Source organism: Mixophyes fleayi, chromosome 1, assembly GCF_038048845.1.
Source record: "Mixophyes fleayi isolate aMixFle1 chromosome 1, aMixFle1.hap1, whole genome shotgun sequence".
NCBI lineage: Eukaryota > Metazoa > Chordata > Amphibia > Anura > Limnodynastidae > Mixophyes > Mixophyes fleayi.
Genome location: NC_134402.1, coordinates 61,604,301 through 61,618,761, shown reverse-complemented (window position 1 = coordinate 61,618,761; position 14,461 = coordinate 61,604,301). Strand labels below are relative to the sequence as shown.

The following is a 14,461-nucleotide window of genomic DNA, read 5'->3' as shown; positions in this document are numbered from 1 at the left end:
ACTTGGGTCCATTTTGTCAGGAGCCAGTTAACCTACCAGTATGTGTTTTGGACTGTGAAAAATGAACCGGAGTACATGAAGAAAATCTACCCAAATACAGGGAGAACATACAAGCTCTACACAGAATCTGTTCTGAATCAAACTCACAACTTCTAGTGCTGTAAGATAGCAATGTTAACCACCGTGCAGCATACCAATTGTTGGGTACTTGCCCAACACTATTCTGGAGGAACCAGTGGTTGACCTAAAGCTGTGGACATGTTTGAATAAAAGAAAAACATTTATAAAATGACTGTGCTATTCTCCTAGCTGAAACACATTAATTAACAATGTCTATATTATAGATTATTGGTCATGTAGCGCATGAGTCTATTCATGTTGCTGCAGACAGGGAAGTTTACATGCTCAACTTGACATACTGGGCAATGGACTTGACGTACAGGACAATGTTGGAAAATAGCAGCTTCCAGTGAGAATAAAGCTGAAACTAATAAATGCCTACATTCTAAATGGAGCTATTTGAGAACAAATTAAAATTGATACAACAGTTAAATTTCCATGCACATAAGTTCCCTAATAGATTTACACCCATTAGGTGTATACTTTAAGAGGAAGCAAAACTCCCTCTGAAAGAACATACTACTGTAATATAACAATAACACTTCAAGCTATTTGAAGTTTGCTCTTCATAATGAAGACTGCCAAATAAGTACATAAAAATGCAGAGATATAAAACATTGTGAGAGACATTAAAGACATCAGGAAAGAACTACATGTATTTAGGTCTACAGATAATGGACCAAAAACATAGGCTCCAACAGTAATAATTTAGGAACCATTGCTACTTGGCTTTGATAAGTCATATCTCACTGACTAAATCTAAGGTCCGTTGTTCTGCTCAGAGCTGCCAAATTATAGAGGAAGGGACACTGTTGTTCATATATCATGGAAGGTGGAGCCCACCTCATATTTGGTACAAAGGTGAATCAACACTCACCAGGTAGCTAAAACTTTCTAGGTCCTTGATTCTTGAAATAAACCAACAAATGTTATAATATGTTTGAAAAGTTGCAAATGAACTTTTACAACAACTCTTCGAGTTGAGTTACAATGACATCCTTCGCCTCTCTTTCATGTCAATTTTCATTATTTTGGTAAATATCAAGTACTCAACTCTGTGATAATTAAAATCAGATACTTATCCCCACTTCAGCGCAGCCCATCTATCTTAAAACATCGTAAGAAAATAATGTTAAATCACTTACATGATGCACCGTGCTGACAATTTTAACGTTACAAGCATTTGACTGATTAAGAGGACACATTCATTGGTCTCATAGCAGACAGAAATAAGTTCTTTTTTTAGCTGAAGCACCTCTTGAAATTGGCAGGGAAAATTATGCTTAATGCTTTTTACTTTTGATTTCCTCCTTTACTTCTCTATGCAAATTATAATGAATTTGATTGCATTTATCTTCTGCAACTTCAGCTGGTACATAACTCAAATCATAATTTGCATCTTGCAAAGCTGTCACATGACCTATTATCAGTACTATGAAGACTTGTCGTTTACCTTCATTTTTCTTACAGCATCAATATATTCTGTAGTTTAAAGACCGTAATTCAGCAACTGCACATAAAGCCTTTGTTAGCTCTCAAAAAGAGTTCAAGCTTGAGAAAAATGTATCAATAGTCTTTGACAATAAAACAAAATATATTTATTAGCCAAATAAAATATATCCTACCTTAGTCCATAAAGAACAGTCCCATCTGGATGTAGTCGTATCATTCTGTTTTTCACAGTAACCCCATGAACAAATGATCTTTTATCATTAAGAAAGTATGTATCAGGCACCCACAGCTGATCAGCAACCCTGTTGTCCAATGTAAGATTTAGAGGGATTCCTGAATAAGACAGTCTTTTGTCTCTCCATGATTGCTGAAAATACATTGTGAGAGTATAGTCCTGTAAAAAAAAAACAACAATAGAAAACTGTCACTCTAGTGCTAACTGAAATGTCAAATTAATGTCTTAAAGGATTTATCCAGGTTTCATGAGTTTGATTTATTAATTTGCACATGTAATATTTACTAAATACATAAGGGTTTATTTACCAACATTGCATTAAGGTGCACGGAATCAATTACAGCAACCAGTCAGCAATTAGCTATTATTTTTTTAGTTCAAGTTGACAATGAAAGCAAATACCTGATTTCTTGCTATGTGATAGATAATGATCAATGATTAATGTAGCAGTATATATTTAGAAATGTAATGTCTTACTTTTAATATCAATTGTATAGTGTGTATAAATTCTAAGGCTGGGTACACACTGCAGAATTTTGCAACCAATGTGTTATCTAAAATGATTTTACTAATGGCTGAAAGAAACAAAAAAGTCCGGATCAACAGGTGATTCATTGTGCACACTGTTCATGTTTTAAAAGGTTTACCCTCAGATCTTTGCTCTTCAACTGTCATAATCATTGTCTGAAAAGATCATAACTCTGTAAACTATATCGACGTCAGTGACAGCTGTGGGAGAGAGTAGGCTGCTGGGTTCCGGCGCCGGGCGGATTGGTAAGTTTTTGTGTTCTTTCTTTTTTTTATGGCTGGCGCGGGGCAGAGTGGGAAGGATCGTGACAGCGGAGGGGGACAGCAGGGCAGCAGAGGGGGGCAGAGTGAGAAGGATCGTGACAGCGGAGGGGGACAGCGTGACAGCAGAGGGGGACAGCGTGACAGCGGCAGAGGACAGCGGGGCAGCAGAGGGAGACAGTGGGGCAGCAGAGGGGGACAGCAGGGCAGAGGAGGGGGACAGCGGTTCAGCAGAGGGGGACAGCGGGGCAGCAGAGGGGGACAGTGTGACAGCAGAGGGGGACAACGGACAGCAGAGGGGGACAGCGTGAAAGCAGAGGGGGACAGCAGGCAGCAGAGGGGGACAGAGGGCAGCAGAGGGGGGCAGCGTGGCAGAGGGGGGTAGCATGACAGAGGGCAGCAGAGGGGGCAGCGTGACAGAGGGCAGCAGAGGGGTCAGCGTGACAGAGGGCAGCAGAGGGGAGCAGCGTGACAGAGGGCAGCAGAGGGGAGCAGCGTGACAGAGGACTGCAGAGGGGGCAGCGTGACAGAGGGCTGCAGAGGGAGCAGCGTGCCTGAGGGCAGAGGGGGCAGAGAGGGCATTTTTGCATACAACTAAATAAGTATTTCTGTCCTGACCTAAATACTTATTACAATTTTTTGACCGAACTACTTCTAAAACAGGGCTGCTCAGTAATTATTTTGGAGGCGTGCCTTGAAAAAATTTGGAGACTCTAAGGTTGCCACGAACTGAAAAAGTTTGGGAACCACTGGTTTACTGTGTTTGTCCCCAATTGTAAAGTGCTACGGACTATGTTGGCGGCATATGAATAAATGATGATCATCATCATCATCTAAGTGTACACACTAATGCGATATCGGGCTGAATGGTCGTTTATCAGGCGATTGGCTCGATAATTGGCTGAAAACACTGTAGTGTGTACCCAATCTAACACATGGCCTTTCAGTGAGATATTGAGTGCAGCTTTCAGGTTTTCAGCTGACCAAGTTTGTAAGTGTACAGACGGTTTATTGTGATGTACATCTACAAGCAGATTTGTAGATACACACCATGTGATATCTACTGAAAGCTGGAGAATTGGAGTAATCACATGAAGAAATATGCTATATTTATGTATAACCTGATTTTCTTTTGTATTGAGAGGTAATGTATCATGTATTTTAAATGTTATGCTCTGAAGGTGGCTGATTTGGCAATCTGCATAAAGTGCAATTATATTGTACAAATTTTCAAATATTTTTTAATGTCAGATAAGAGAAAGATAGAGAGAGAGAGAATTAAGAAAAAAAACAGACCAACTTTAATCTTCATTATAAGCCTGTATTATACTTAATCTACCTCCATATAATATATACAATTTTTTTTTGGCATATTACTAACCTCTAGTGGTCTGCAGAACATATTTCTGGCTTATCATTTTGCAATTAGAATGATCAGTATCAAAATATTTTTCCAATGAAATAAATGCAGTGTAGCTGTTATTTGTGTTCATATACAGAATTGCTGTAAACCTTGTCCATTGGTGCAGGTAGTCAGCTCACATGACAGACTCAGTGTAAACCCTTTCAGACAAAAGGGAAGGCTGACACCGCAAAGAGAAATATACGAGAAGCAGCAGACTCACTCAGGGTAAAGGCCAAGCTTTATTCAAATATACACCAACACATAGGAAGCCGCCAGATCCACTTACATGTTTTGGACATATAAACATAGTTGCCTACTCTACAGGAGTGTCCAGGAGACGCTCAAATTATGGGGGAGATCCCCTGGACTCCCTGGCTGGGACAGTGCAGTGAATAATTGCACAAATCGTGACATTAAGCCCCTTGCACTTGTCATGCGGACCTCCCCTCCAAGGTCCAAAAAGGCATGTATTCATATAGCACCTGATACTATAGATCATCATCATAAGTACAATTGATTACAATTACAACCAGTTAAGCATTAAATCAAGGTAAGGTAATCTCAAAATATCTGAAAACATTGATGGAATACTTTTATCATTACCTAACATCTGACAAATACCGACCAAAAACTAATAAGTGATAATGAATAAACAAAGACAACCACAATGATAAAATAATAGTCAATGAAATAAAAAGCAATAAAAAAATGTGCTAAATAAGAGCAGCTGTTTATTTACTTTGATTCCTCAACTAGCAGACTGATCTGCAAAACTCGCTAAAAGTACAAAAGGAGAGTGCAACTGTTATCAAATCTGCTTACTTTTAGTAAAATCCATAATTTGCTTATCTGTTTATGACTATAGGCAAGTTTTCCTTTGAGCGGTCGTGTTTCCAAATATTAACTCTCTATGGATAGAAATAAACAGAGGCCCAACACGCAGCTTATGTGAATTTTATTAACAAACATTAAAAACTATCACATAAGAACAATGATGGTTGGTAGTGTAATGTGTTGAACCAGTCTGCTTGTCCTACAGCAATCAGACCTGGATGTTACTCTTCTGTGAGAGGTATTCACTTTCACCCAATCGCCTGTATTCAAAATCAATTGAATCCCCAACTTCATTAGGGGTGTGGCCACCCATACCTGAGAAGGCATATACATAGTAGTGGCCTTACATCAGGTGGGACAGGCCTAAAAATCTGTCTCTTCGTTCCAGTTGGGCAACCATTAAAAAGTGGGGAGGGGTACAGTGGAACCATCCCATCCCTAAACAGGCAGAAAGAAAATGATAGTATCTAAGTATAATGATGGTAGTGTAGATGTATGTAGCAAAAGTGTATGACAATTATTGCAGAGGTTTTGGTAATACCAGTGAAGAAAATGTATATAAGTGTAATGCTAAGCTACCAGAGGGTAGTAATATTATAAATAACATGGATGAATATGGTGGAGGATAAAGATCTTATATTGTATTGGCAAACTTAATATTTTTTCTTATTAGTAAATCACTTATTATATTATAGTAATACAAATGTATTTATATATTGAATAATCCTTGGTGGGGCTGTTTAGTATGTAGCCTGCCATTGTGTGAATTGCATATGTTCTCTAGGCTTAATCCCCATAAGACTTACAATCAGATCTGCTATTTGTGTTTCTTTTTGGTATTTTTTACCCAACTTTGAGGACTCAAGATTGATTTTACATCTATGGTGACAATTTGTAAAATATATAAAATTATATATTGGAATGGAGTCTACAGTATATTAAACTCTCTTAAACCATAAAAGCATGATACAAGTAAAGAGAATTAAATACTAATAAACTATTACAGTTATTCATTTGCTAAGATAATGAAAAATAGCATTAAAAAATTATTACAGATTGAATTATTTTTTGATAACCTGTGATGCTATGGTAAAAACTTAATGATAAAAATATGAAATATATATGAAAAAATAATGTAAAAATAAATTCTAGTAAAGAGTAAAAACTAAATGTTAAATGGAAAGCACAGGATAGCCCCTATAGGGACTTGGGTTAGTGGGACTTAGGCTAGGTACACACTAAAGAATTTTCCAACCGAGCTGTTATCTTAAACGATTGTACCTACGACTGAAGTTCCGATCAGTCTGGCGATTCATCCATCCACACTGACACAATTTACCTTCAGATCCGTGCTCTTAATATGGCCCTACATCTGGTCCTTTAGTTTTCATAGAATTACAGCACAATATTCGTTCGTTCATTCATTGTTGTAACATTGTCACACTGATTAAAATGCCTTGTTATAGCTATATACATGCCCTAACGAATTTCGTTAGCATCTTTGACTCTCAAACGAAACAATCTATCTCAGGTCGAACAAATGAATTATTCCTTCTACAGCACTCTCTACATTTATTCACCGGGACATTCGGCGAGGATCAGCTGAAAAGAACATGACTCTGTAAACTCTATGGAGATCATGAGCATGAGTGCATACACTATATGATCGGTCGGTGATTGGTTGGAAAATATTAAACAGTACGACCAACCACATGAAACAATGATCGGCACTTTGGGAGGACTTTAAATCATCATTTGACTATACTCACTCACACGATACCTGACCAAACAGTCGGATGTTGGCTGATTGGAGGTTTTATCGTGCAATCATCGGGCCAGTGCCTTACTCATTCAGAACCATTCAGACAAAACAGTTTACAATCATTGTCATTAGAAATTAATCCAAAAGAGACAGTAAAAGTCTTAGGTCTTCACACAATGGTGTAAATATTAATATGAATATCAAGTCACAGATTCCAATATATAAATAAATAATAAAAGCCATAATGTAATATAATGGAAGATAAAAATGTTGGCAATAAAAAGAAAAATCTATTATTTTGTCTAATGATTTCCCTTAAGCCTTAATCATAGGTACTATTGATGGCATAATCAATTCTATATCCTGAAATCTAAAATTAGTAATAACACATGAAGGAGAAATGTAAAGATATTTAGAAGCATTTGAAGAACTCTATACAACTTCAATGTGTTCCAGCATTCTGTATTTTACACGCCTGATAGTGCACCCTACATATAGAATATTACAGGTTCTACACGTAATCAAATAAATAACATATTCTGTATTGCATTTCATGTATTGTTGTGTGGGAAAACATTAAACAGATAACTTACATTTCAAAGGAAATGGACACAGTATAAAGCAACATCTACAGGTCACTTTAACAAACCTTTAAATGTCAGCCTTGTGGGCATAGACTACTCATCAAAATCTGTAAAATGACTAGAGGCCAGATATTAAGAGATAATAAATGCTTACTGACTTACAAAATGGCAGCTATCTTTCATTAACTAATAGAATGCTGGATAATCATAGAACATAGGGAGATTATTTGGTTATGGTGTTCCTAATTTGATTACACTCATATCCGACTCAGGATTTGAAGTTTTAATGTGATCTAAATTGTTCCTGGGTGAGATCAGCCCTACTCTTCAATGTGGCTTTATTATAGACTCTTCTGACAAACAAAATCTGTTTTTCAAAGGTACTCATTGTGGAAAAGTTCTGATGAAGAAATAAACATTGACCCACCACAATGACCCTAGTATGGTGTGAAGGATGACTACTGTCATTTAGTAGTAAGCCATTGTTGAGACAGTCGGAGTGGTGTCTGCCTTATTGGAGCTTAGAGTCTAAGTTTAGTAACACACACACACACACACACACACACACACACACGCACACACACGCATGCACTGGCCTCTCTAAAGAGGTTCTCCTCACTAACGAGGCAGAGCTCCTCCCATCAACCCATAAATAAGATTTAGATTTAAACCTCTTCAAATATTTGCAAGAACCATAATGCAAACTCAAGTTAGATTCAATGTATAAATTGCAAATAGTGTAACGATTGGCAAAGGTCAAAGGGCATCTTGTGGAAGCGTTCTGACAAACAGACGCTATCATTTCAATAGCTTTAGAGGCATTATATTTAATTAAGCAAAAACATATGATTGAAATCTTGCACCAATACCATTCTTTTTGCAATATCATACTGAGGCATCAGCATGATCAAACTGACAGGCTACCTTCTTTAGTGTAATATATCTAGCAAAGTGATTTACATCAAAACTGTCCTGAACAAATTGATGGTTTACCTCAGGCCTGTCCAACCTGCGGCCCTCCAGGTGTTTGTGAAACTACAAGTCCCAGCATGCTTTGCCAGTAGACAACCAGTTGATAGCTGGAAGGGCATGCTGGGACTTGTAGTTTCACAACATCTGGAGGGCCGCAGGTTGGACAGGCCTGGTTTACCTCCTTTAGTGTAAATGATCTAGCAAACTGATTTACATCCATAACAGCCCTCAAAAATTGATAGGTTAGAGAAATATAAAGTTCTTTTGACAAAACCTTCAACTGGTCCATAGCCAGAGTCTTAGAGAACAGAGTAATCACACTAATTGTTTTAAATCTCTCTAGGTTGTTCTGTCCCACTGAGTATAAGACATAGTTTATGTTTAATCCTGCCTCTCCTTGTTCAGACAGTTCACCTTGCTGTGAAATCTGAGCTTGTGAGAGCATCAATTCAAATTACACCATTTATTTAAATGCCTTCTGGTAGTCAATCACAAGTAAAAAAAAAAAGCCCTCTATAAACCAAGTGTAGACTTGCATCTGTAGTGATGGTTCACTGAAACTCAAGATTGTATCCTAATCGGTACAACTAAATTTTTCCGTGCAACAAACCATTTTTAGAATCGATTTTGTAGTACTTTTTTATTATGCCCGTTGTAAACTTTAGTATAATTATAGTTTGCATATTAATAGTTGGCATGATAATATTTTTCAATCCAGCATTTATTTATTTTCCCTTTTTTTATTAAGATCATTAAACTTGTTCAGAGATTGAAACAATGATTCTTTTGATAGTTTAATTTGAACTCTTAGATCTAAGAGAAATTTTTCATGTCTGGTGATTATCAGTTGCATCAGCTTAATGGAGCAATCAGTCATGATCTAGTTCCACTCCAGGGTAAAATCCTCATTATAAAACAGTAGTGGGTGTTTTCTTAATACATGGCTCATGCTTTGTTAAACATATTTCTTTAAACTAGTTAAATCTACCCAGGGTCTAGTTTCTTTATTGAGTAATTTCTCTAATTCAGAAAATTGTTTTTAATGTCACGTTGCATAGTAATCAATTCTGTTTCCATAGAAACAATGCGTGCGACTTTATTTCATCTGCAAGTGCAACCATCAAGTGTCCCCCAGATATAATCCATCTCCATATTATCTGTGACATTAATAGTTACATTGAACTCACCGACTCCTACATCAGCTGCATTAGTATCTACTGTATTATGAAAATTAAAAAATACAAAAGCAAAGTGCACTTGATTTATAAGGTCTGGAACAAATCAATCCAATATCTGAACGCGATGCGGCTGTATGTCTATACTTTGCGGGCAAAGTAATAGGTACACTTGATCCAACAATATATTGGAATAGGATGGAAGTAGATCAAGAATTTCGTTACAACAACTTGCACTACTGACTAAAAGTCACATTAAAGTATACAACTGGCCCATTGTATTTTTGAAACATATTTCCATGAATTGATGTATTGCAGTTAGTTCTGTGTTATGGCCCTAGGTTTGCAGTACTCAGATGTTTATGTTCTTCGTTTGCAGGAGCATTAGTTCTGTAAATCAAAATATACTCAGAAAATAATTACTTAAGATTCTGAAACTGTGCTAAGATAAAGAAGAGTTGAAAAATCCGTAAGTGTTCCCTGAACTTTAAATAATCTGTACTGCATTCAGATTATCATAATATCCACCTATGACAAAGCATCTAACATTCACTATTGTCACTGCACACACAAAGCTAAAAGGCAGATAATACCTCAAAATACAGTACAATAAGTTTTTCTGCTTATACATCCTTTTGCAAAAGGTCTGTAATCTAAAACAGATTAAGAAAGCACACAACAGGACTCCTTACAACGGGTTAAATGTTACAATAAAAATACATTTTGAAATACAAGTATGGTTAGAAATTCATAAATGATTTCAACAAACTAAAATGATGTTAAAATTTTACGCAGGTAATGATAAATGACTTTGAAAATGAAGTCTAAAATACAAATTAACTTATATAAGAGTACAACTATTAATGTCTGTAACAATTCTATATGTGAATATTTCAGGAAGTTATGAGACATGAGATATCACAGATAAAATAATAAATGTAAAAGAAATACTGTTTTTTTTATTATGTTCACCAGACTTGTATAGATGGACAATGCAAGCCATGGTGGTAGTTGTCAAAGCAAATAACACCCAACTAACTCTGTCTCTCCCAGAAGGCCCATCATCATCATCATCATCATCATTTATTTATATAGCGCCACTAATTCCACAGCGCTGTACAGAGAACTCATTCACATGAGTCCCTGCCCCATTGGAGCTTACAGTCTAAATTCCCTAATATAGACACACACACAGACAGACAGACGGCGAGGGAGAGGCTAGGGTCAATTTTTGCTAGCAGCCAATTAACCTACTTGTATGTTTTTGGAGTGTGAGAGGAAACCGGAGGAAACTCACACAAACATGGGGAGAACATACAAACTCCACACAGATAAGGCCATGGTCGGGATTTGAACTCATGACCCCAGTGCTGTGAGGCAGAAGTGCTAACCACTACACCACTGTGCTGCCCATAGATTCATACAATTTTGCTTGTATGCTGATTTTCAAGATTTTTAAATATATGAGCTTAAGCATCATCCCTCGTATCCCATTCTTCCTTACAGACTAAATATACACACACACATTTACAAAATAGATAGAAGGATAGATGGTCCTTATCTGGATGTAAACAGCAATGGTGGTCAGTGGATAAAGTGGTGATCTCTGCACACACAGGAAACCAGAACCCAGACATGGAACACTTCCGTCTAACCTTGAATCACAAAAGTAGCTGCATAATGGTAAGGGAGGCCACCCTCAGTTGTTAATTAGCTCTCTACGTTGTGATTTTTATCCTTGTCTGCAGGTGAAACCCTCTACCGGGGATTATTAAGATGTAGCTGCAGCTATTGGACTCAATTCTATTGGTTTTACATTTACAATCTTTTACTAGCATTAATGGCATTTAAATGGTTTAGTGTGCTAATTTGGCTTTTTTAACCCATCAATTCAAGGCAACTTAAACTTTACATTTGTATCTAACTTCAACTTATTTTATATCTTGATTAAAGAATTTGTCATAAAGTATATATTTAAATAATATCAAGTTCATTTTCAGTATATTATGTTCAAGATTTGAAAGTTCAGGATTACTTTCAAGATTTTCAACAAATTAAATCAAGATGTTGAAACTAACATGAATTTTAAAAGGCCCATGTGTACCTTGTACAACGTGTATGACCAAAACAGTCCCCAAATACAACTTTTGTGCATTGTTGAAGTTTTGTGTCAAAAAGTGTCATTTTGTAAAAAAAAAACTACTATGTATTACTATAATACTATGTATTTTGTCTAAGTACAAACCTACAAAATATTAAAGCAAAGATTGAGACTATGCCAAGTGCAAACATATCCTATATGTCCGTCTTCCCTCCCCCACCTGCTTCCCTGCACCGGGGCCCACAGTTCGCTAGTTCCACCTCTGCCAGAAGTGGCTGTGCAAATGCACAGTAATAGCTGCTTTTTTTCAAAAGAGATAGATTGATGGCTCTTGGGGCCATTGTATGGCACTGGGCTCCAGAAGAGAGTGGAAGGTTCATCAATGCCCAGAGGAAACCTGGTCAGGAACAGTAGCATCCAATCACTTGTGCTGACAGTGAAGGTCAGGGACATTGTAATTTTACTTTAATTAAATAAAATGGAAATTATGGGCTGGGTGGATGGGGGCAATGCAAGAGAATCACATTAATTGCATCATGCTGCCCATGGACTTGACAACAGCAGAGTCAACTGACATAGAAACTAGCGGCTTTCCTGGCGTAGGTTACGACCAATATATATTCTACACAGGAGGTATGGAAAGAGTAATGCAAAGTAACAATTTTAGCATTTTTAGTATTATATTGATGTACAAATGTGACTATACATAATTATAGCTAGTATGTCAGTGACTCTGATAAGGGGGTCATTATTAAGATATGCTGGCAGGAGTTTTGGTACGAAAGTCAGCTCCAATTTCTGATGTTTTACAAGTGATCCACATAAATGTATATTAATAAAGTGCAAGACAAAACATAGACATAAATGGAAAAACATCACCTGCATAGTAACAAGAAAAAGCATCCACACACATCACATTGACATTGAATATACTCAATGTCCTTCACTTATACAGCAGATTTGTAAAAATCATAATAATAATAACAATAATAATCATAGTGAGGGATATACAAAATGAAAATGGTAAAACAACTCATATCAGAAAATACACATACAGCATGTATAATGTATCTGTTAAGTTGACTGGATAATTGGAAGTGACATTGGAAAGACTATATAGGTGCCAATGGCCATACAGCAGGTCCCCTGTCACTATGACAAGATGTTGAAGGATTAAATGAAGTGTTTTAATTTAAAATTCCATCAATAAAATGCAAGACTTTAACCTACAGGTCTAACACACTGATTTATTCAAGAGAACAATGACTGAAGAAGAAACTAGGACATCCTGTACCCTGTAAATACTCTTTACTGTACTATTAACAAGTAGCAGCCAACTGTACGGCAAATTTATTTTTAAACAATGCTTGTCTGCTAAGGACATAATTATTTACAAAAGATACTAAAAAATAATGTTTGTTTATATTTGTATATGTACAGTATAGTATAATTTTGAAGTCAATGAAATTCAAAATAATGTTACAAGGGTAATTCAATGTAGGTGGGTAGCATACAGAACATTATTATGTGTTTTGTTTAATATGTGTTATGTGTTTTGTTTATTGTTATATAAAATGTCTGATACTTATACGTGCAATGATCTGATATTTTGTTTATGCTTTGCACTGATACATTGTTCAAAAATTGATTTCCTCCCCCATAAAATGAAAAATAAACTGTTGTATAGCCTATTTTGTTGAATATGCAAATTTAAAAAGCAATCTGAAATAAGGTCTCCACAGAAGCAAAATGGCTGCCCCCTGTGAATTCACTAATAAGAATCTGCACATACCAAATGTTCTCATTATAAGCAATTTCACCAGGAGGAACTATACCATTTAGGGGTAATTAAAACTTGCATTAACCTTTTGTTTTACTGAGCGCTGTATGGTGTCTGCAATTAAGGTGAAAGTCTAACTGGACCTCTTTGAAAGTATTGTAACATGACATGAGCAATACATAGTGTTATATCTACATAGTTAGTTTTGGCACATGTTGTTCAGATCATCTGAACGGTATATTTATTACCCATTGTGTACATCTCAAATTAAAACACTAAAGGCACTCCAAATGTTAATAATCTTGGGCCTGATTCATTAAGGATCTTAACTTAAGAAACTTCTTATTTCAGTCTCCTGGACAAAACCATGTTACAATGTTTTTTCATGTAGCACACAAATACTTGATAGCTTATTTGTACACTGAAATTTAAAGTTGATATTTGTGTGCTACATGAAAAAACAGTCAGTATTTAACTTATGTGCAAAACAGAATACTAATTTGCACCCCTTGCATTGTAACATGGTTTTGTCCAGGAGACTGATAATAAGAAGTTTCTTAAGTTAAGATCCTATTGAATTAGGGCCCTTCTGGTTAATTATGTTTAGTATATGGGAATGCAAATACTAGATATACAATTATGTTTTATCTCTGTAATCCAATTTTGGTGGTTGTGTCTGCTTCCCCCTTTACCTGCTGTCTTTTGACCTATCCCAACCCAACCGTGTCCCAAATAATGTCCTGCCATATCCTCAGTGATGGAAGAGTTGCAACCTGCTTATAAGGTTCATGCTGTTCTATTTTAGGGGGGCTATCACATATGAATGAAACTGACAGGAATTCTTTGAGAGGAAATTAGGGTTTATATGCCAGAGTCATAATAATTGCTCTGTAGTGCTGGACAAAGTTAGAAAACCTGTCTTAGTAACACTTTTATGGCAGCCACAAATTGTAATGTAACAAGAACATTATATTTTATTTACACTACACAAGTACAACAGGAAAGCAAAAATAACTTGGATTATATAAGTTTAATGAAAATACTGAGGCACAAGAATCACCAGTATCTGACCTAAATTTTTCTCTTATTGTGTAAATTAAAAATGTTATATTAAATTTTAATTCATGCCATTAAAATATATGTCATCACGGTTTTCCATAGTAGTCATTTCAGATAGCAGCACTGAAAATTATATCACCCACAATGCTCTTGACGATGCTTGTCACTATTAGATACTCAGTCCGTAGCCTTA

The 14,461-nt window shown here is 36.2% G+C and overlaps 1 protein-coding gene across 1 annotated transcript in view; it reads right to left on the bottom strand.

Annotated features, from left to right (window-relative positions):
• The window catches only part of GABRB1 (gamma-aminobutyric acid type A receptor subunit beta1), a 364,190-nt gene that overhangs the window by 219,437 nt on the left and 130,292 nt on the right, over nucleotides 1-14,461 (bottom strand). The window contains exon 4 of the mRNA XM_075195245.1: nucleotides 1,746-1,966. Within this exon, the coding sequence (XP_075051346.1) occupies nucleotides 1,746-1,966 (221 nt within the window). The remainder of the gene's footprint in view (nucleotides 1-1,745; nucleotides 1,967-14,461) is intronic.